This window comes from Serinus canaria, chromosome Z (assembly GCF_022539315.1).
Source record: "Serinus canaria isolate serCan28SL12 chromosome Z, serCan2020, whole genome shotgun sequence".
Classification (NCBI taxonomy): Eukaryota; Metazoa; Chordata; class Aves; order Passeriformes; family Fringillidae; genus Serinus; species Serinus canaria.
In genome coordinates, this window is record NC_066343.1 from 52225097 (window position 1) to 52248100 (window position 23004).

The 23004-nt window shown below is 42.5% G+C and overlaps 1 protein-coding gene across 1 annotated transcript; it reads left to right on the forward strand.

The window, feature by feature from the left end:
- The first annotated feature begins 12427 nt into the window (after window positions 1-12427).
- On the forward strand, window positions 12428-18464 carry F2RL1 (F2R like trypsin receptor 1). Its single transcript, XM_050987236.1, has 2 exons — window positions 12428-12589; window positions 16579-18464. The coding sequence occupies exons 1-2, from the start codon at window positions 12517-12519 to the stop codon at window positions 17679-17681; spliced, it is 1176 nt and encodes a 391-aa protein (XP_050843193.1). The 5' UTR covers window positions 12428-12516; the 3' UTR covers window positions 17682-18464.
- Window positions 18465-23004: the final 4540 nt, after the last annotated feature.

The following is a 23004-nucleotide window of genomic DNA, read 5'->3' on the forward strand; positions in this document are numbered from 1 at the left end:
TTAATATCCTGCATCCTTTAAATATCATAAACCAGGACTGTTACAACATGAACTGCCTAACCCACTCATTGTCCTTGGACTTTTTAAGCATGAATCTGAAACATTCTCTCTTTTACATCAACACAGGAATGATATTAACCAGACTGGAGAACTGATCCTGTTAAAATTTTGCCTCTCTTTGGATAAGTATGTAGCTGCCCCAGGCTATGGGCCAACTCACACGGATGGTATGGGATAGTACAAGTCAATGTACACTGTGAAAGGAAAAAAAAATCTACAGCTTTTCAAGCACTTTCTTTTCTCCCATCCTTCTACCAGATTCCAGTTGCAATATTTCACTATCATGACAACTAGAAAAATTACAATTGTTCATATCTTATTTAGCTCACTGATAAATTAGGAACATATGTACATAACATGGACATGCTGACATACCAGCTAAATACACAGGTCAAATTCATGGTCAGAGGTTAATAAAATAATGATTCTGTTAAATTTTTCTCAATCGGTTACGAGATGTGGCCAAAATGTTGTATTTCATACATGCAACTTAAAGGGCAATTCAAACTAGCAGCTATCATAAACTTCCAAAAGCTGCAGAATAAAAATCGGGAAATAGTCATATCCAGTACAAATCTTGGACTCATTCCATTTTAGAACATGATATTGTGATTCAAGAAATCATATATTCCTAGAAGTTATTACTTTTAATTTATTACGAGTATAAATTTTCAAAGATGAGTAAGAGACGGGTCCTAAAAATAGAAGGATTAAGCAACTACATACAGAAAAACTGTTTGATTGATTAAGCAACTACATAGAGAAAATCTGTTTAGAGTAGAAGAGTTTCCAGATTTAGGAATTTTGTCCTTAAGCCCTCCTTTATTTTACAATGTTCATATTATTAATATAATTTTTACATCAGTCAGCCCTGTCATGAATGAATGTCACATATTTATCTGTCCAACTAGCCTAAAATCTTAGCAGAGATCTTCCATGAAGCTCTCAGAATTAATTTCTGTTTTGTTCTTTGAAAGGTATAATTTGGAATCTAATAAGATTATGTGATCTAACAGATCCCAGCATTAGCAAGTGCTTAACTGGTGTGCATAGGTTTTCATTGTTGCCATTAAATGGATGCTGACACTTGGCATTCATTCTCAAGTGAGAATGGCATTACTGATTGGGCAAACTCTAAGTTCAAGGAACCATGAACAATTCTCAGAATTCATCAATCCCTACAGCTGTATCAGGACTTATCTACACTGTGATAACTACATATTGTCAGCAAAACTGGGGAAATCAAAACCAACACCATCTGAAACTGACACGTGCAGAATGCACTGACCAAATCACAGCTCACATTGTATCAGCTGTTCACTTCAGCAGTAAAGCACCACCTGCCTTTTATTGACTACAGCTCAGGTTAAAGCTAGTTTACAGTTTTAACTTGGCATAGGTTTCAGGAGACTCTTCTGAGGAAGACTGTTCTTCCTTTCACACGACTTTCCCTCAGCCCATCCCTGCTACTCCACATATATTTTTCTCCTCTCTGATTTGCTGGAGATTTACTTAAAGACTGCACAGTATGTTGTAGTTCTGGGAAGCAGATAAAGGGATCGTGAGGGGGAAAGAAAAAAGTATCACCAAGTCATTACTTATAAATCACTCCTTTTTCCCTTGATTTGTGAATTTCTTTTCCATAGGCACCCCCTATAGATAAGCTAGAAGGAAAAATTTTGAGAACTGTGATGTGAGAAGTAGTAACAGTGGGGTAGCAGAACATCACTCAAAAATGTACTTCTAGTAAACTGAGAAACATGAAAAGGCTGGTGGAAGTAGATGCATGAGGTACTGCTCTTTGAAGGTGATGATCAGGCGTGGTTCAATGTCACTCTCTTCATGCTCTTTATCTCAAACTCAAAAAGCAGTTATTCCCAGTATTCATCAAACTTTGTGGTTTGCAATTTTCCACACCTGTGGTCTAGCTCTTCAAAATGGGTACAAATCCCATGGGGCTCCTCAGACGTCTACTGCTACTCTGAAATCTAGTTGGTGGTGGTTTTCCTCGGTGCTCCACCTAGGTCTTCTTCCTCTGGGCTACTGGTCTTTTTTTTGGTTGGGAAAACTGCCATCATCCATGTGATGGGGAAGCAAGAAGGCAGTTGGGCTGAACAAGTTCCTCTCTCAAAAGGTAAAGATTCCTCCTTGTTGCCTGACTCACAATTGCTCAGTAATGTTGAGCATGACATAAAGATCTGAAGTGTTCCTAGCCAGAATCAGATTAGACAGGGTCTCAGGCTGAAAAAAGCAATTTCAATAACTTTTTTTTTTTTTTTTTTTTGAGCAGAAGTGCACCTCTGTGAAACCATCAAGGGTGAATCACAAGGAAGAACACTACATCAAATCTTACTGTATTCAGATTCTAAACAAAAGTAAGACAACTGAGGTGGGTGCAATAAAGAACCGGGATTTGATTCAGCTAGAAATATTGCTGTAGAGTCACTAATGGCTGTGCTGGAGGCATTACTTCTGTGCTCAAGGAATCACCTAATTCTGCTGCCAGGATGAACTACGCATGCCTACATGATTCCCACTTGTCTAAACTTTAAAAGTGCCAGTGATGGATGTCCTACAGATCCTCTAGAAAATGAGTGCCCAACAAAACTGGTGCTGTTTGTTAAAACATTTTTCCTGATATTTTCCTAGCAATTTTCCTAGTTTTGCCTACACTTTAGCCAACTCAGTGAACATGGAAAATATGCCGCAGCCCTGGACATATTTTAGGTACATCATCAGGTCTCTCCAAATCTTTTTTAGACTAAACAAAGTCTTGAGAATACAAACGTTCTTCAGGTTTTCCAGTTGTTTACATCATCTCTGGACTTTGTCCAGTTTTCTTTAGGGAATTTGGATGGAGTAAAGAATATCCAACAAATAATACATTGGTGCTCAATGGAACAACAAACAAACTACACTGAAGTATGTTAAAGACAACAACCTTGTTTGATGCAAGACAACACTGTGGGCACACAGTATGTTTGTGATTCACTATGCAATGATTCAGATTACCTGAAGAGGAGTTATTTTATACATTTCACCCTATATTCCTTCCAGCACAGAGGTACAAACAAGACAAGAATTGTAATAAATCTGTACTGAAAATAAATTTCAATTCCCCTTAAGACAATTGTACAAATTCAGCCATAGCATCCCACAGGGATGAAGGAGAGGCCGAGATGGCTTGGGAGGATAGCATGGTTTACGTTACGGTTACTCCTTGGAGCTTTTCCCCACAATTCTCTGGGTTTTATGTTAATAACACTTGTGACATCACCCTCAAGCCCTATCCCAGTTCTTTAAAGTTCACTGTTCTCTACCTACCCATTGGTCCACATTGCTGTCACTCCTCCCCTGTCCCCTCATTGATTGCTCTCCCCTGATTCCACCTTTGTGCCTCACCTCATCCTTTCACCCACTGGCCTTCAGGTTGTTATACCCCATCTACTCCGGGTTGGTTAAAAACCCTGGACCCTCCCCTGTTCGGGGCTCTTTGCTGTCCCTGGACCCCTTCAGTGCACCTGTCAATAAACAGTCACTGGAATCCCAGAGAGCCTCTCCTGCTTCTTTCTGTTGGTTTAACCTCAACAACTGGCTGTACGAGCATCTGGTGCTTGGCTGGGCTATCCATCTTCTCAGGGAAGACACTCTTGGGAAGGTGGCTGTCCCGGCGACATCTGCCGTGCAGCTGCAGCTGGCACCCAAACAGGGACCTCTTCTGGAGGATCCCTGAGAGAGTCTCCAGCATGCTTCAGCTCCCTGAGTCTTTGCGCCCGGACACAAGTCGCCTCGGAACTCCAGCTTTGGAAGAAAATTGTCTTGATTGTCTGAGACATCCTTCAACTGGCCAGCCAGCAACCCTCTTGGAGCGTGTGCTGCGGAGTTTGACGTCTCCAGAGATCGGCTGAAATTGACAGAACCCCACGAGACCCTTTCTTTTGGCTTGTGTTCTGCTTGGTAAGTGTTGCAGCTGAGGTGCTTCTGGGTGCCAGGGGAAGTACCCACACAAGCTCTTCTTTTCTGTTCTACTTTTATCTCGTGGGAAGGCAGCCTTGGTCACTATGGGAGACTGCATCGTGCAGCAGGAAATCTATACCCTAGTTTAGGGAACCCTGGTGTTGGGAGATGTTTCTTTTTCAAAAAGAAATTTAAAGTTTTTCATTCACTTTCTGTTTAAACACTTCCTAGGAACACTTCCACATTCCCAGAAGGATGTCCATTCTGTTAAATTTTGGGGAAAGGTTGGGAAATGTTTAAACGGGGAACAGATCAGCGGAAATTTTAAGGTCGGGAGATTTTATCCGTTGTTTAACACTATCATTAAGTTAGTAAAGGAAAGGGGGGAAAGTTGGGGACCCAGTTCTCCCCAGTTGTCTCCCTCCTTCCGCCCCAAACCTAATTCCTCTTTCCCAAAGGGTGGGCCAAGATGTAGAACCTCCCCCGAGGCACAGGAGAGCCACCTGCCTCCTGCTACCTCCTGTCCTCCTCTGTGCCTTTCTCAGGCTGGCACTGGCCATGCCAGTCTGAGCCCTAACCTCCTCCTTGATCCAACATCCCCTTACCCTACTACTTCTCCTTGTTCATTGAACACAATGGGCCAAGTTGGCATCAGCCCCATGGCAGTGACCCCTGTCTTGAGTCCCAAGGCACAAAATGGTGGTTTCCCCTCACACTCAGCCCTTCCTGCCATTCCACCTCTCCATCCCTGGTCGTCGCCTGGTGGTGTGTGTGTGGGGACCCACCCCTTCCCCTGAAAAGCCAATTGCGGCCCCACTCCCGATGTAGGTCACTCCCCTTCAACGCCTGCCGCTTCTGGTCTCCGCACCACCGGAACCGGACCTGGCTGGAAAAAGGCCATTTTGGCCTTGAAGGGTCCACGCCACTGGACCCTACCAGTCAACAGCAGACTTCATACCCCAGCCTGTCCTTCCCTGTCCTCCTCAGAAGATGAGGACAGCAACACCTCAGGCCACAACATCCGACCAGGAGGGAGCTGGGCACCAAGTAGGGAAGATGGATGGGAATATAGATTTAGCACAAGACCTAGATCACTTTGTTGTGCCAGTTATTTTAAGGAGGGGGGATATCCCAGGTAGGAACAAATACCATACACTGAAGTGAAAGAACTAAAAAAGGCAGCAAAAGATTTCAGAAGGAACTTACCCTATTCAAAAATGTGCTTGAAATTACTTTTTCCAGACATACATTGGTACTACATGACATTCATTATTTAATGACAATCCTGTTGCCTCCCACTGAATTTATGTTATGGGAAACACAATGCTAAAACCAGTAACTGCAAAGCATGAGGTGGGAGATGGAGCTGAAAAAGATGCCCGGGAGGCTTTGTTGGGGGAGGGCGAATTTGATAATCCCGAGGACCAGGCCCAGCTACCCCTTCCTGTTTTACATGACATCAAAGATGCTGCTCGCTCAGCATTACTCAAAACACCAGATGGCAAGGCCTTCCAACAAAATCTTTCTACCATCCAACAGGGCACTGATGGATGTTTTTCAAGATCATTGACAGGTTAAAGGACGCTATAGGCAAGCAAATAGATAACATAGATGCCCGAGAGGAACTCCTGACAAAAATGGTAGCCAATAATGCCAATTCTGAATGTAAAAAGGAATTAAGAACACCACCTCAGGATCTGGAGCCAACGATTCATCAGATGGTAGAAGCCTGCTCAAAGGTAACTTCCCTTGAACACACTGTTGCCTTAGCAGTCAGTAAAGGGATGGAGGAAGTATTGGTGACACAGAACAATATCTGATGTTTTAACTGCGGGCAGCCAGGGTACATTTGAGCACCCTGTCCTCACCCTGTGTTTAAGTCATCCAGAGATTATCGTCCACAGTACCGGCTGGGAAATGGTCTGCAGAGTGTGACACACCCCTGCGCCATGACAAAAGTGGAAGGTCGTACCACCCCAGTCTCCCCACCACCCAGGAGACCCAATTCCCGGACGGTATATTTCGGAGGAGAGAGATCACTCAGAGGGATCCTGCTTTTTCTGGCAAATCAACCAATTAAATCAATCAACAAGGCATGTTTTGTACAGCTCTCTGCGTCTGATACTCGACGATGAAGGTGTTGTAAGGGTACCTGCAGGATACCTTGACCCTAGCCTAAGTGAGAGACCCACCCAAGTACTGCCACTGGGAGATATTATTCATATACCCGACAACATTACAGTTATCCTAGAAGTCGTCTCAGTTGATCCTGGTCAAGAGGTGGCTGTTTCAATCATCTGTACTAACCCACATTTCACTTTGACCAAGAACGTACCCTTCGCCCAAATGTGTCTTTTAAATGGGCAAGATTACTTAGACTCAGATCATGATGACATTTACCCTTCTCATGTCCTTGGCAGGGAAAAGCCAAAGGTTTGCATTGCCATGTCTTATAAAGACTCTTTCTACCGCAGGAGTGGCCAACACTGGGGCTGACGACACCATCATTCCACAATCCAAGTGGCCAGACGACTGGAAGTTGGTGTCCCCCAGTGGCACAGTTTCCAGGATTGGAGGAGCTGTTACCTCCCTGAGGAGCAAAAATCATATCAACGTGGAAGGGCCAGAGGGACAAATTGCTAGAGTGAGACCTTTTATAATACCCAGCAACATCAAATTATTGGGCAGAGATATTTTGTCTCAATGGGGGCGAGGCTAGAAATCCCACAACAACCTGGGATTTCTAGTTGGGGCCACGGTGGAGCACGCCATTCCACCACTTGTCTGGAAGACCAACAAACCAGTGTGGGTGGATCAGTGGCCCCTCACGAAAGACAAACTTGAGGTGCGCCAATCACTAGTTGACGAGCAGTTATCCAAAGGACACATTAAACCATGCATTAGCCCCTGGAACACCCCTGTTTTTGTTATAAAGAAACCAGATAAAGACAAGTGGAGACTCCTCCAGGACCTCCACAAGATCAATGAAGTCCTGGAAGATATGGGTCCTTTACAGCCAGGTCTCCCCTCACCCTCCATGTCCCCAGGGACTGGCAACTCGCAGCCCTGGATATCAAGGACTGTTTCTTCAATATTCCGCTCTACCCCAGGGATGCTCCCAGAATTGCCTTTTCAGTCCCATCAGTCAACCGTCAATCCCCCTTTAAAATAGTGTACTTTACTACAGGGAATGAAAAATTCCCCTGTGTTGTGCCAAATGTTCGTTATCAGAATCTAAGGCCAAGACCCGCCTCCAGACCCTTGCTGGGTGTGACCTCGCATGCATTTATTTACCACTGAAACTTAACAAATTAGAAACTCTACTCCAGATAAATGAACATCTCCAATTTGCTCTTGACATCCCAGCCAAACTTCAATTCATTATCCAAACCACAAATTACTCAAAGAAACTTTCCACCTGGTCCCAAATTCTTTAAAAAGTAAGACACCACTCAAGGCTCTCACTGTTTTTACTGATGCTTCTGGGAGGTCACGCAAATCTGTGACGACCTGGAGAAATCAGAACACTCAGAACTGGGAGTCTGATGTTCAAGTTGTTGAAGGGTCTCCTCAGTTTGCTGAATTAGCAGCTGTCGTTAGGGCCTTTGAGAAATTCAAACAACTTTTTAAATTAGTCACGGATTCAGCATATATAGCCAGGATAGCTGAGGCAGCAGAACACTCCTTATTGAAGGAAATGTCAAACTAAAAATTGTTTAACTTGGTCTTGAAATTAATTCATCTCATCTCCTGCCGAGAGCAACCTTATCACATAATGCATGTGAGGTCACACACAGACCTCCCCGGCCCGGTAGCAGAGGGCAATCAGAGGGCAGACGTATTAGCTGTGGCAGTCAGTTCCACAAAAACATTACCACACATATTTAACCAAGCTAAACTGAGCCATCAGTTTTATCACCAGAACTACCCGCACTGGTGCGGATGTTCAAAATTACTAGGCAGCAGGCGAGAGCCATTGTAGCATCATACATTCCTGAGAACTGAGCACATTAGGTACTCCCCTAAGTTTCCAAGAAGACAGGTGGCTAGCCTGAGGGCAGGCTAAAGCACTGAGAGATAATGCATCAGCTCTTCTGAATCAAAAGTTACAATAATTTTTAAAATTAAATTCTTGACATTGTTTCACCCAAACTTTACTCTCCCTCCAAGAACACTTGCACTGGCCACATTCTTTGAAAGATATTTTAAGTGTTGTGCCAGCCCTACAAGACATACTGATTTTTAAAGTCAGGGTATTTTTATTTCTTCTTCCTTCCAAAACCAAATTCATCTTGCTCCTTAAAAAAAAAAAATCCATATATTTGTGTCAGATACATGGCATAAAGAACTGTCCCTTATCTTCTCCCCCAACAGACATACCATATAATTAAAATAAGCCTCACACTAAAAACATATTTGCCATCTGAATTGAGAAACTCCCACGGAACAAAAAAGTACACACAACAAACTCTACATAATAAAAATGCTCCCACCCATTTATTCTAGCACACACTTCACGAGTACTGACAAGTGCCTTGCAATGAAACCAGGTTCATTTCTCAGTTACTAAAGGGGTAACAATTATCTTTGACAGTAACATATCTTCATGATTACATGACATCACCATGCTGGTTAAATGACTCAAGGCCCAAGGAGGATATCACAGAAGGTCCCCTTTGGAGCCCCAGTGCTGAACTGTGTTAAAACCACACTCACCAGCTACTCAAAGTGCAAGGGAGGGTACATTTCCAGTAATGGCCTTTGTCCCAAGGTGCACGAGACTCTCATGACAACATGCTCCAAACAAACATTGACAGAGCAGGGAATCATGAGCTGCTGTTCACTTATATTTTGTCAGCTTTGGGTATGCTTTGATAAGCAATGATATGCAAGGTCAAAGCTCCCTTCAAGTCACTGTATTAAAGATGACTTTTCCCAACTCATTATAATATAACATAGGAGTTTACTTGCATTTTTATATCTATATATACATATATATAAATATGTGTGTGTATTTTATATATGTATATATGTACACAGACACACAAAGATATATATAGCTCTGTAACAGAAAAAGAAAAGTACACAGAAAACCCAAGAAAATTGGGAACCCAATTTGTAATAGAGAACAAAGGTTTCAGAAGGTTTCAAAGGTTTCTACAGTCACATACTTACTCTTCCTGTGGCAGTTGTATTTATCTCAATTATTATCCAATTATAAACAAGTGTGAACAAGAACACAGTTGCTTTGTGTTTATTTACAAATTGTTAATTTTCTTTCCAAACTGTTTGATAAATGACACACTTGGACTGCAAATAGGTTTGACAAATCAGCTGTCTTCAATAAAGACATCTGAAATAAGCAAGTTTTGACATTGCTCTTTTGAGAAGTCCTTGATTTGAGCAGGAGTAAGACAATTTCTATTTTCTATTAAATATTTTTAAGTCTTGAGGAAGAACTGATTTATAGACTATATGTGGGGAATCTTCTGAACAAATATTATGCCTCTGAAAGTGTAAACTAGGAACCCTAACTTTTCAATAAATTGAGTAGAACAAAATCAGAACAAAGCCTGTACGGCACTGCACAGACAGAGCAGCAGTAACTGCTTACAAGTGCCAAAGACCACTAGCTTGCTATAGAATCATAGAGTAATTGGTGTTGGAAGAGATCGTTAATGATCATCTAGCACAATGCCATTCCACAGGCAGGGACACCTTTTATAAGACCAGGTTCAACCTGGCCTTGAACTCTTCTAGAAATACCTCATCCACAAGGTCTTTTGGCAGCCTATTCTGCTGTCCCACCACTCTCACAGTAAAGAATCTCTTTCCTTATCTCTCACCTAAATCTACCTTCTTTTTAGCTAAACATGTTAGCCTTTGTCCTATCACTACAGATGAAATGTTTCTCCCCACCTTTTCCAAAAGCCCCCTCTACATAAGGCAGCAATAAGGTCTCTCTTATAAGACAGGTTGGTAGCGTTCTCTGATATTAAAGTCACCTGATTTTATTATTCTCTTTTATAAGCTCCATTTTTAATTGTTTGGGAATATGATTTTATATTACTATAAAAATTTGAAGGAATTTATCTTCCCATCAATTACATGTTTTTGACACCTCTACAAGAAACTACACAAACTACAAACCTATGCTGGTATCTTTTCCTTACACTCACCTGGAGCAAAGTCCAGAGCTGCATTTCCAGAAGATGCACTTGCAGTGAAACGTGCTTCTACACACAGCCACAGGGCTTCTCTGGTCTGTCATGGGACAGCCGGAAACAGATTTTACTTAGCAACAGCAATAAGTACTTTTCCCATGTGTGCTTAGTCCCTTCCCCTGTTGCTGGATCAAAAGGGGACAAAAAGATGGACTGGATGGAAAAAATCAAGAGAGAACTAAGAATGAAAACTGTAACAGGGCACTGGCAGGAGAGCACCGGCTACAGCAGAATTGAACGAGAGAAAGACTGACCCCTCCTTTCCTCTGAGAGGAAATACTCTGGAGACTAGTAAAGGGAGACTGAATAAAAAGCCAAATGAGAAGACTACAGCTCACTGTACAAGGCGATTAAAAGCAGGAATAAATGCCTATGAAGTGGTTTATAATGGTAAAGTAAACAAAATGGCACTGAAAGCGAGACAGGGAGGTAGGCTGGAGGGATGGGCTATTACTTTCCCAATGTTTAGCTAGAAGGCTGGGACTTAGATGAGAAATCCATAAACTGGGTGGACGACAAACAGGAACTGTGCTTTAAGCAGGCAGTAACTTCTAACAAAGACTCAAAACCAAGAGGCCCTTAATGTCAATTTTGACACCCAAAACTTCCCAGTGCCATTTACCTTCATATCTCTGTACTCCCAGCCATCTACTCCCAACGGTATCTCATGACCACCAAAGAAAGACAAAATCAAAAATATTTATTGTCTTTCAGAACCACATAAAACAGAGTATATTCATATAAATATAATGCTCATTCAATAAAGGGGTAAAGAAAGGCAATTTTATCACTGCTTGCACACAGAGCATTCTGCAGAATAAGGCAGAGAGCATTTCTGACTGCAGGTGTGAACCAACCAGGGTTGAACACATGCTTTTAATTCTGGAATTTTGATAAGTGTGCTTGATTTGATGACCATGAAAACGTTCAAAATTCATATCTGTCCAGATAAATAGAAAACACTGATGACATTACTTTGTGCTTAATTTTGTTCCTGAAATCCCTATTTGCAAAACCAAAGGGAAGTTGGTGTATTCTAAGCTTAAGTGAAGCTGCCAAGTGAAAACATCTCACTTAACCTTTCTTGCTGAATCATGCCAGCACAGTACCACAAATCCATCTGGGTTAAGCAGCAATCAGACCTTTTCCTGCCTATCTGCCATATGACACCTGTAACACATATATGACATATCTGGGCCCAGTGCTTTTTAACATGCTCATCCATGACTTCAACGAAGGGTGAGATAGATGCCTCCTCAGAGAGTTTGCTATCAACACAAAGCTGGGAGGAGTCGCTGATACCCGGAGTGCTGTGCAGCCGCCCATGACAGACTGGACCTCATAAATGTCTTTAATGATCTCAAGGGAGGCTATCAAGAAGAAGGACCAGGCTTTTCACAGTTGTGCCAAGCAACATGAGCAGAGATAACCGGCAAAAACTGAAGCACAGGACGTTCCACATGAACATGAGCAAGAACTTCTTACTGTTAGGGTGACTGAACACTGAACAGATTGACCAGAGAAGGTGTGGAGTCTTCTTCTCCAGAAGTATTCAAAAGCTGACTGCACAGGACAAAATCCTATGTAATGCACTCCAGACGACCCTGCTTGGGGAAGGAGACTGGATCAGATGACTTTCTCTGGCCTTTTCCAATCTGCCCTAAGAATCCACGATTCTGTGATGTTACATCACGGAATAAGAAACCTGGAGCGCACAACACAGCGTGTTCCGAGGCAGCTGAAGTAACACGCTCCCACTAAACGCTGCTGGGCCCTCCCGGTGTGACCCAGAACAGTCCTGCTCGACTCCGGCAGCACGAACCGTGGCCGCTGCAGCGGCGGCCGCTCCAGCCGCGCCGCCCAGCTGTACTGGGCAGTCAGGGGCCGTTAACAGCGCGGCCCCGGCGGGCGCGGCCCCCGGCGGGCTCGGGGACGGGCGCAGCGTGAGGATGGGAAGAGCCGGGACCCCCGGGAGCCGCTCCGCCCCTCAGCGCCCGAGCGGTTTCCAGGCACGGCCTGACGGTGACCAACAGCCTGCGGGGGCTGCGGCGGACCCGCCATTTTGCGCCGAGCTGACTGGAGGCAGTGGCGCACGGCTCCCACCATTTCGGGGACAGCGCCACCACCCTCTGCCGTGAGGGAAGGGCCCGGCCTGGTCCCGCCCGCCGCGGGGCTGGTCCTGGGCCCGGCCGCGCCCTCCGCCCCGCCCCGCTCAGGTATCAGGTGAAACTGGCCGGGAGTGCGGGCGGAGTGGCGGCGGCCGGAGCGCGGTGAGATGGCTGCATGTCGTGGGTTGTACCTGGTGCTGCTGTTCTGTGTGCTTCTGCGATCTGCCGCCACTGCTGAAGGTGAGCGTAGCGGCGTGAGCTGACAGCTCGGCTGGCATCAGTGGCGCGGCCAACGCGGTGCCCCCGGCGGGCTCGGCCGCCCCTCAGCCGCGGGTGGGGGCACGGCGGGGCGTTCGGCGGGGCAGGTGTCTGGCCTGGGGGTTCGGGGAGCCTGGAGTGGACGGGGCGGGATTCCGCGGAGCCGAGGGGTCGGAAAGCTCGTGTGGGTGGCAGCGTGGCTGCCGGGACCCGTGGGCAGGGCTCCCCGGCCGGGAGGGAAAGCACTTAACGGGTGAGCAGCCGGGCGCGGCGAGCAGCCCTCTCAGGGCTTGTGGGACGCGTGGGGCTTGGCTTCACTCGTCTGGTAGAGAATCGTGGAACGGTCTGGCTTGGAAGGGACCGTAAAGTTCCCATCTAATTCCAACCCCTTCCCTCTTGCCCTGGTCAGGGACAGGTTCCACTAGACCAGGTTGCTTAGAGCCCCGTGTAGCCTGGCCTTGAACACTGCCACGAACGGGACATCCATAACTTTTCTGGGCAGCCTGTTCCAGTCCCCCACCACCCTCACATAAAGAGTTTCTTCCCACTGTGTAGTCTAAATCTAATCTCTAAATCTACTCTCTTTCATTTAAAACGATTTCGTCTGTCACTTAGTGGCCTTGTAAAACGCCCCTGTCCAAACTTCTTGTCCCCTTCCTGCCTCTCCTTGCGCTAAACGTGAAAAAACTTTAAAGACCATGTGCTTGGGTTTTTTTCCCTGATCTAAAAAGCTAGGATTCTTTTTAAATTTTTAGTCTCTACTATTGCTTGTTGAACGTAAGTGCAGTTTGAGGAAAAAAACCTAAACATTCATATTAATATTTCACTGCATGAAGTTAATTTTTCGCCACGTTTTATAATAAACCCCATTGCCATATCTGTGCATACCTTTTCACTGTGGCTTTCCATATTTCATTTACCGGGCTTATTTACCTAATAAAATCATACGCGTAAAGATTGTGTAAATATTGAAGCCAGGCATAGAATATATGTTGTATACCTATTGAAGCCAAGCATACGTCATATTTCTCAAGTGATAGGTGCCAGGTAACTACAAATTGTTTTCTTCACAGCGGAGTTCCTGAAATTGAGCTGCCATTTAATAGCCTAACTTTCTGGCCTGGACGGAGTGAGGAATTTAGAATTCTCGGAGAAGAGGGAGAGAGGTTACAGATCCAAAAACCAGGATAATCCTAAATTTAGGCCTGTTGGGAGTATTACTACCATGACTAAACTATTTAATTTTTGGATACTCCGTGCTGCCGTCACTTTTGTGTCTGCAGGGTAGGCATAATCCTGTGTTTGGTATGTAGTGGGTTATATCTTCTGGACAAATGGCACAGGTGGTGAAACAGTCTTTTGTGGGAGGAGAGAGTAACGCTTTTCCCGTGGGCAGATTAGCAAGTCAACTGCATTCTCTGTACGTGAGTCAAGCTGGGTGAAACTCGTCTTGGAAAAGAGCTCGATTGTTATGGAAAACGGCGAGTGGTGAATGAGTAAGGAAAGGATGTAGAAATGCACATACCTAACAAAGGATTGGTTGCTCAGTGAGGGAGTGTTAACTGCAGGGAAACAGGACACTGTCTCCTTATATGTATAGGCTGCTAGTTGGACTGAAAAAAGCTGCCCAGCATATTTTGAGCTCGATTTTAAGTCAGCATAAAAACAAGACTCTGTCTTACAAGTAGAATAAAACAAACCTTTGTCACTATTCTGACACTCTTGCAATACAAAGTCCTGTCTGTGGTTCAGATATCTCTGCATCCACTTTAGTGTACCTCTTATTGTAGTGTCTCACACTAACACTTCAGGACTTTTTGATGAGGCTTTTTTTTTTCCTCTGAACTTCAATTGCAAAGCATTGTTTTATATCTGATCACAAAACTTTAGTAATAACAAAGTGGTAGTATTTACTCTTCTAGTTCTCTACAATAATTTGAGTCTTTGGAATGGAATGAAAATAGCATGACTGGAATTTGATGGTACCGACCACTTTCTGATGGACAGGTACTTAACGTAGCATTGTATGTTGCATTTTATTACTGTATCCTGATCACTGCTATCAATTTAGTCTATAGGGTCTGCTTCCTAGCATCTCCAGGTTCTTTATCAGCTAAGCTGTGAGCCTAAGAAAATCAGCATTGCTTAGCTCATTATCTCTTCAGTATCTGGTATCTGTAAGCTATGTCCTTTAGGGTGGTTTTGTGGGTTCTCCTATTCACAGCTCGCTTAGGGAATAAGGATTGATGCATTATAATTAATTTTTGCAGTCTTGGATAGTATTGCTGACGTGATCAAGGGGCCTGAATGTCTGAACAGAGAATTTCTATAATTCTGCTTTGTTTGTTGTAATTACACCACATATAGACTAAAATGACTGTTTGGCATGTGAATTCATTTTCTTGGGGATGGTCATTTTGTTAGTATAATTTAAGCCTCTGTCTTCAGGCAGTGTACTGCAAAGATTTGTAGATGTCGTCGTACAGACAAAAAGTTTTCTTGCACCTCAGTTTTCTAGAGAAGGCTGCCTGGGCCTGGAGATCTTTGGCGCTTAAGTGAATCTAAGTTAACTTAATTCAAAATTCTGAAGACTGTATTTCTGTGTGCATTTTTAGAAGGTTGAAGAGTCTAGACAGGAATCGAATGCTGTACATCAGACTTTTGCATTTATAATTTGAAAGGAACAGCTATCTAAAGTGGGCTGCTTTGTGGAATCTGTACTGAGAAACACACACTAATATTGTGTAAGAATTCTTTAAAATATAAGGTGGAAGCATTTTTTCATTTGGAAGTGTATTAATTATTTTTTAACAAAGGGGCAGGCCGTGCTTCAATGTTGTTCATGGCTGCTCACTGTTCAGGCACTCAAAAAGACTCTTTTTATATTACAGCTGGGGGGCTTTGGCTAAACAAATCCACAAATATGGATAGAAAGTTTAAAAATAATCCTCCCTTAACTAGTCAGCTTCCATGTCCATACAATTTAGCTGTATGGAATAGATGTCTATAGGAGAATGTCTGACTTTTTGGAATGGTGTGGATTCCTGGACACTGCTTGTGTAGTTTAGCCTGTTAGCAGAGGAGGACTGTGCTGTGTGTGCAGGGGTTCTGAACTGGGTGGGCTGTTCAAAGTCTGTCCTACAGGACTCGAGTCAGGAGTGCCTGCTTCACCCATATGGTTTGTAAAGCTCCCACAGCATTCAAAGAGGCAGAGCAAAGCTTGTAGTGACAGCAGTTTGTGCATGAAGCAGCCTTAGGTGTCAGCTCTACCACCTGATACTTTGAGTAAAAACCACAGAGAGCAACTCTCCTGAAGGAGATCCCCGATGAGGACTATATTGCAACTTCATGCACAGAGTTAGTGTGTTCAAATTTCCGTTTGGATACACTGTAATGTGTGGCATGCCCTAGAGGTTATTTGTGCATGGCTTTGGACGTGGCATTCTGACTTTGTTTTAGCTTTTCTGAAGGTAATAGGTTTTCTTTTTACTGCATACCTGATTTTTGGACCACCTAAACTGGCAAAGCATCTACTGCAGTTAAATTAGCTTGTTGTGATGTTCTCTAATTCCCAACACTCAGGTGATCTGTCATTGCTGTGTGAAAAGTTAATGGTACCCTGGGGTAGTTGAAGCAGTTTCTACTGTAACTGTTCAGGTGGTAGGAGCCTTTTAACAGAGCACTTTTAACAAGACATTTTTAATGTCACTGGTGACATGGAGAAGTGTTTTGGTTTCTGGTAGAATTCTTGAATTATTGAAGGAATAAAGGTTGTCCTTTCGATAATAAATTTAAAAGAAAGGGAAGATAAATCATCAAGTGTTTAAATATCAGTCCTAATTTTTCTGTTGATAAGGCTGTCTGTAAATGTTCAGAGTGAATTACTGTATCTAGTTTATTTTTTAGAAGGGCAAAAACTGTACTTCAACACCAATAACTTTTTTTTTATTATTATTTTTTTTTAATTTTAGAGAATGATGGCTCCAGCAAACCAAAAGGAAGAAGTTTCATTGGCTATAAGGTTCCAAATGCAAATAATTCTGAAGAGTTATACGAGGTGGATGAATTTGTAGCAGAAGTCCTCACAGGAAAGCTGACTACAGTTTTTATTCCCATTATTTATATATTTGTCTTTATAATTGGTTTGCCAAGCAATGCCATGGCCCTCTGGGTCTTTTTTTTCCGAACAAAGAAGAAACATCCGGCTGTGATTTATATGGTTAACTTGGCATTGGCAGACCTTCTTTTTGTTGTCTGGTTCCCACTGAAGATTTCATACCATCTAAATGGCAATAACTGGCTATTTGGTGAAGGTCTCTGCAAAGTATTTGTTGGGTTTTTCTATGGAAATATGTACTGTTCCATCCTCTTCATGACGTGTCTCAGTGTACAACGGTATTGGGTTGTAGTGAACCCCATAGTGCATTCAAAAAAGAAATCAGAAATTGCTTTGGGCATCTCCATTGCTATCTGGATACTGATTTTGTTGGGCACCATACCATTGTATCTTGTTAATCAGACAGCATATGTTTCAAATCTTAACATCACAACCTGCCATGATGTGTTGCCTGAAAATGTTTCAGCTCATGATATGTTCAGTTATTTCCTCTCTCTTGCAATTGGACTCTTCTTAATCCCAGCTATCATCACTGCTGTTGCATACATTCTAATGATTAAGACCCTGAGTGCTTCCATCATAGACGTAAGCACTGGGAAGAAACGAAAAAGAGCAATCAAACTCATTATTGTTGTCCTGTCCTTGTATCTCATCTGTTTTACACCTAGCAATGTGCTGATTGTTGTGCACTATTCAGTCCTCAAAGCCTACAGCCAGAGCCATCTGTATGTGTGGTACATAACTGCCCTATGTCTTTCTGCTTTGAATAGTGGTATTGATCCATTCATCTATTATTATATTTCAAAAGACTTCAGAGACAACCTTAAATATGCCCTTCTTTGCCAGAGTGTGCGAACTACACAGAGGATGCAAGTGTCTCTCTCATCGAGCAGGCACCTCAAGAAAACAAATTCTTATTCTTCAAGCTCAAGTAGAACCAATAAATCAACCTACTGAGTTTAATCTTAGAAAAGTGAACTTCTGTTATTACTGATGAAAGGATGTGAGTGACAATAGACTTTGTACAAGAGTCTGAAGAAACACCTCTGCATTTTAATTACATTGAAGTCTGGAATTTGGAACTGACAGTTGCTTTTTCTGTGTAGAAATCATAAGCAGATAAATCTTCCTGGGAAACTAGGGGAAAAAAAAGAAGACATTTCAGATGCTGTGTAAAAATGCTGCTGACCTAGAACTGAGGCTGAAGACATTCTTGTTGAATATAAAAGTTGCTAAAAAGCAAAATGTCTCTGGAATATTATGCAGTATTGTTAGTATTTTTAATTACCAGAGAAATCTGTTTTGTTTAACTGTAACTGTAATCTATTAAGCATCTGAATAGATTGTGTGTATAGGACCTTGCTCTGTGTTCCTGCTTACACTGAACATCATTGGAAGATGTAGAGAGAAATAGAGAAAAATCCACTTCACCATCTTGGATTAAACTGTTTATTATCTTTGGTATAATGTAATTTATGTCTTGTTTTCCAAGTTACTGTGCTGTAAGTACTAGCATAGCAAAAACCTATAATGTTATCCTATTTGAGTTGACCAGCTGATCTTATCAGCTAGCACTGGGATAAAATGTTAGTTGAGATTATCCGCTGTTACTTAACATTTGCCAGTACATGATCTTATATGGGGATATACAACAAACTTTTGATGGATAGATATTTGATTTTATAAATGTGTCTTGTATTTTTTAAGACATCTAAATAAGATCTTTTTTTTTATAACACATTTGAGTTGAGTGCTTTCTTTTGTTCTTTTAAATGCACTTCAAAAGTAGTTCAACTTGACTAGTTCAGCTTGCCTGGCTTCACATAATAAAGATAATATTCCTAACAATTATTACAAGCATGACAACTGTAGTTGTAACATCTAAATGGATAGAGTACCATTTATCTAATGACACGTTTGTTTGGAGAGCAATGAAAGTAGGATGTTTTCTGATAGTATTTCAGAGGACCAAGCTAAAATGGCAATGTATATTAACATATATCTCATTAAGGAGTGGAGAGTTTACTCCAGCTCTAGATGACATGGGTCACAAATGCTTCTCTTTCATAAATGATTTTCTCTTCCTGCTTCCTGACAAATGCAGGGAAATAATTGCATATTTATTACTGAACCGAAGGTGTTAGCACCCTTACTAGAAAATGAATGTGCATAAGAGGCCACAGTTCACTGGAAGAATTTTAAATTAAGAGAGTTACACTGTCTTCACAAAAGGTTGTCTGAACTCATACCATAGTCTGTTCCCTTTATCGTGCTAAGCAGTGTGCTTCCTGCTCTATATGCAATAGTGAGTAATATGAAGAAAGGGCAGCCAGTTCATGTACTTGCAGACCTACCTGTCCTCTGTCAGGAGTACAAAGGTTATAGGTTATATGTTGTAAAGATGATAAATTGTCAGTGTGTGTCTGTATAATACCACAAAGAATAATGCTCATGATTCACAGGTGACTGTTAAATGTCTAAAATGTGACTTGCTTAATATAGCCTGACTTTTGGGGAACAAGATTTTTTTCTTGCATTATTTAATCAGAAGGGCACTGTTTGTACATCTATACGCTCTTTGTTTCTTTCCTGTCAAATAATTAGACAACTCTATTGCAGCTCCTGTGAAGGAAAGTGCTGATCCTCTTGAAAATCTCTTCCTTCTAGCCTTCACCTGAAGGTTGGCAAAGCAGGCTGCAGTGAAGGATCTTTCTTACCTGTGGCAACAGTGGAAGTCTGCCAATGGCACAAGTAAGAATTAGATGGTACTGCAGTATGTTGAAAGCTTCTTGAGAAAGAAGTTCTAATAAGTAGAATGATTTCTTATTAAAATGGAGCTCTGGGATGTGTGACAGATTTTGGAGAATACTATTCAAAGAGCTCACAGTCATTTAAGTGAAGCTTTCCTTCTGTGCAGCTATATTACAAATCCTTATCCTGAATTTAGCATGAATTAGTTTGCTTCAATTAAGAAAGCAGTTAGACTAGGCCAGTTGTTTATTTGATTTGATTAGGTGCCTTGAATTGTCAATAATGTGCCTGTGCAGCCAGGTAGTGGCAGGGTAAGAACATATATCCTATGAGGGTGTAGGTGGTTGCTTAAGCGTTATTTTGGGGAGGAGTGGAGAAAGGGAAGTTGTACTCTTGAGCAGGGTTGGTTGGTATAAAGGTGATTGTCTTCAGTTTAAAATAAATATATTCCTGAACAGTGCCAGCTTTGCAATTCAAACAGTAAGAGAACCAAAAAACTCTCCTTACCTATTGCTGATTAAAGGTTTAGATGCTAAAAATATAATCAGTGCAACATTCATGAAAGCATCAGGGAGTTGAAAATCAGGTGTATTTAATGTGCACCATGTCAAGCTTTCACAAGCAGCTCAAGCTTATGCTGCACTTGAGAAATAGATTAGCATTTCCCTTAACCTAGCTGCATGATCACGCTGTTTCCTCATACTGTCACAAGCAAGTGTGACCTTGGGGTGGACTGGATCAGTTCTGGGTTAAAGTTAAACTAGGAGGATGGTGAAAAGTTTACTTTTGGCTTGGAACAGTATTTGGTTGTTTTGCTGGATGAGCTCTTTGTCCAGAACAGGAGAGAGGCTTTAGACTGTCTCACCACCAACGTGCTTCCATTGTGTAACTTCAAGGCAAGTCAAAGAACAGTAGCTGCCTAACCTTCCAAGCAGCAGGGAGCAAGCTTCCACTCATGACTATAGGAATGGCTCTGCTCGCTCTGGCTCAGATCCACCAGTGCCAGAGTAATCTCACCTGTTCCTCTGGAAGTCAACAAGACAGCAAGGCATCAAGAGACTTGTCAAGAAAACAGCAGGACTGCTGCACAAGGCACCTGGCCAACATACCAGATGCACAGATGCTGCCAGCACCACTTGTGTGCTGCACTTTGGAGCATAGTTGAAATGTGCTCTGAAGTTCAGGAAAAAAAGAAGGAGACAAAGGTTGGGGCAGCTAAAGTCTTTGACAGCTGTGAGGAAAGCTGCTGCTGAGCAGGTCTGTCTGACTAAAGAACATGTAACGGCAACAGAAAGAAGTTAGAGGCAGATTCTCAGGTAGGAGTAAAACCAGCACAGCCAAGAATCACATCCCCCATTCACAGTATCTCAAAATCCTGCTACCTTCAGCATTAGAATTTCATTAGGTCTAATTTGGCTGACCTCATTTGAGTGTCATGTTGTCAGCCTCACTTTATTCACTTTGAATCAAGACTCAAAGTCTTCATTGGATGGCCCCTCATTCCTAAAGGAGAAGATAATGTGAATAAGTCCCTAACTGTCTTGTCCATCCACTTAAAATTTTGTAAGCCAGTATCATATTCCCTGTTAGGTACTTTGCACATTGAGGTGTCATAGCCAGTTCCTTCCCAGTCAGCCACTCAGCAACAGTCTTGTTTCCTTTTTCTGAGACCTTCCCATTTCCATACACAGTCTCCAAATGACATGTAGTAGTCAAGCTGTGGATAGTATCTTGATGACTTCTGTTTTGCACTGTGTTGCTTCCCCAATAGCCCTTACTATTTAATGTTGGTTTTATTTATTTTTTTTTTTGTCTCCTGCTCCTTAGCAATGAGCTGGTATTTCCATGCAGCTGTCTTTAATTACATCTCTCCTGATTGGTTACAGTCTTTTCAGAAGCCATAGTTCTGTTTGCCAAGTTAGAATGTTAGCAGCAAACTTTTGTTCCTCAGTGCTTTACCCTCTTCAGGCCATTTATAAACATGCAGAACAGTACAGGTCTGGTACCACACTTTGCAATCACTTACTCTAAAACAACCTTCCCTCTTATTCCATGGCTAACAACTTTATTTAAAAGTCTTTGATCAGAAATTTTGTCAAAAAATCTTTCGAAAATCTAAGTAGACTGGATATGCTGGATCACCCTTATCTCCACTTGTGCTTGGCCTCTTCTAAGAACTCCATAAAATTTTTAGGTCCAGAATTCTCTTAACAAAAACAGTGGTGACTTTTACCAGAAAGGTCAAGAAGTTCCATAGTGATGTCCCTTCTTAGACTCTTTACTGTCTGCTCAGTACATATATTGAGCTCATGGAACTATATTTCTCTTGACATGTCAGAACCTTGTATTGATTACAGCATTGGCTCCCAGTAGTCAGGTATAATTCTGGCAAGAGATAAATTTCAGTTAGTAATTCAGCTATTTTGTCTGTATTAAGTTTTTTCATAACTCCTCAATGAATACCACCTGTGCCCACCAAGTTTAGCATTCATTTTGTCTGACTGTGGTATGATGACTGAAGATATTTAGCACATTATGTTGTAACTGCCCTGGGAATCAAGCAGCATAATGCCTACCTACAATAACAGCCATTTGGGACCTAAGTTTCATTACGGATGTATTTGATCTGTCATAGGCTCTTTGAACACAGTTAATAAACAGCATCACTCTTAAATATGGCATAAACACAGTAGTCATCATCATTTTGATTCAACAACAGCCAGGAGGGTATATATTACCTACATGTTTTGTCTCAGGAGTGATAACCTTCTTTGGGTTTGCAGGTTAACATTCTCCAGGCGCTGTTTGCTAGCAGGACCAGTACAACAGGCTGGCTACATAGTCAGCTCTCTGTCATCCAGGCCAAGGGAGGTGGAGATGCTTCAGATAATGGAAAAAAGACTAGAGATTGTGAAGGATGCGTGGAATGCTGTGCAGAGATACTGTGACAACTTCTCTCAATCCGTGAAGATTGAGAGATCTGATCCGGTGCTAGGTTTTTTGACTTGGACTTTTCTATCGTTGAAGTGTGTCCACAGCCAGCTTCCGTGATGGTCTGACCAGCTCTTTGGAGGCCAGGAAAAGAGGAAAAAGGCCTATTTGCATGAACATGGAGATAAGTAGGTTCATAGCTGCTCTGGAGTTCATAAAGAACCTGGGATTACATCTGTGGTACAGAGTCAGCTCAGTAGTACCAAGAACCACCTGGTATTTGTGACTAAATCCTGTCAATCTCCAGTGTCTGTGCCTCAGTATAGATGCTCCATTCCAAGTGCAGAGATAGCTAGTTTGTCCACTCCCATGTCTCTGGGTACCCTGCTTCCCTGCCACATAGCTGTTGAATGCTATGTGCAGCTTGTGTCATTGTGGTACTCACCTGGATATTACTTTTTGCCAGAGCACAGGAGTGTCCACAGGAGAGAATGCGTGCAATCTCCAATCACCTGACCCATAGCTAGAGCCCAAATGTAGCTGTAACCTAGAGACTGCACCTTTGTGGTAGAACTTGCTACACCTGGTCTCCATGGGA

Excerpts from the sequence above, each read along its gene's own strand:
- F2RL1 (XM_050987236.1), top strand. The coding sequence starts at position 12,517 with ATGGCTGCATGTCGTGGGTTGTACCTGGTGCTGCTGTTCTGTGTGCTT. Across the intron at positions 12,590-16,578 it reads ATCTGCCGCCACTGCTGAAG|AGAATGATGGCTCCAGCAAA; the intron begins GTGAGCGTAGCG and ends TTTTAATTTTAG.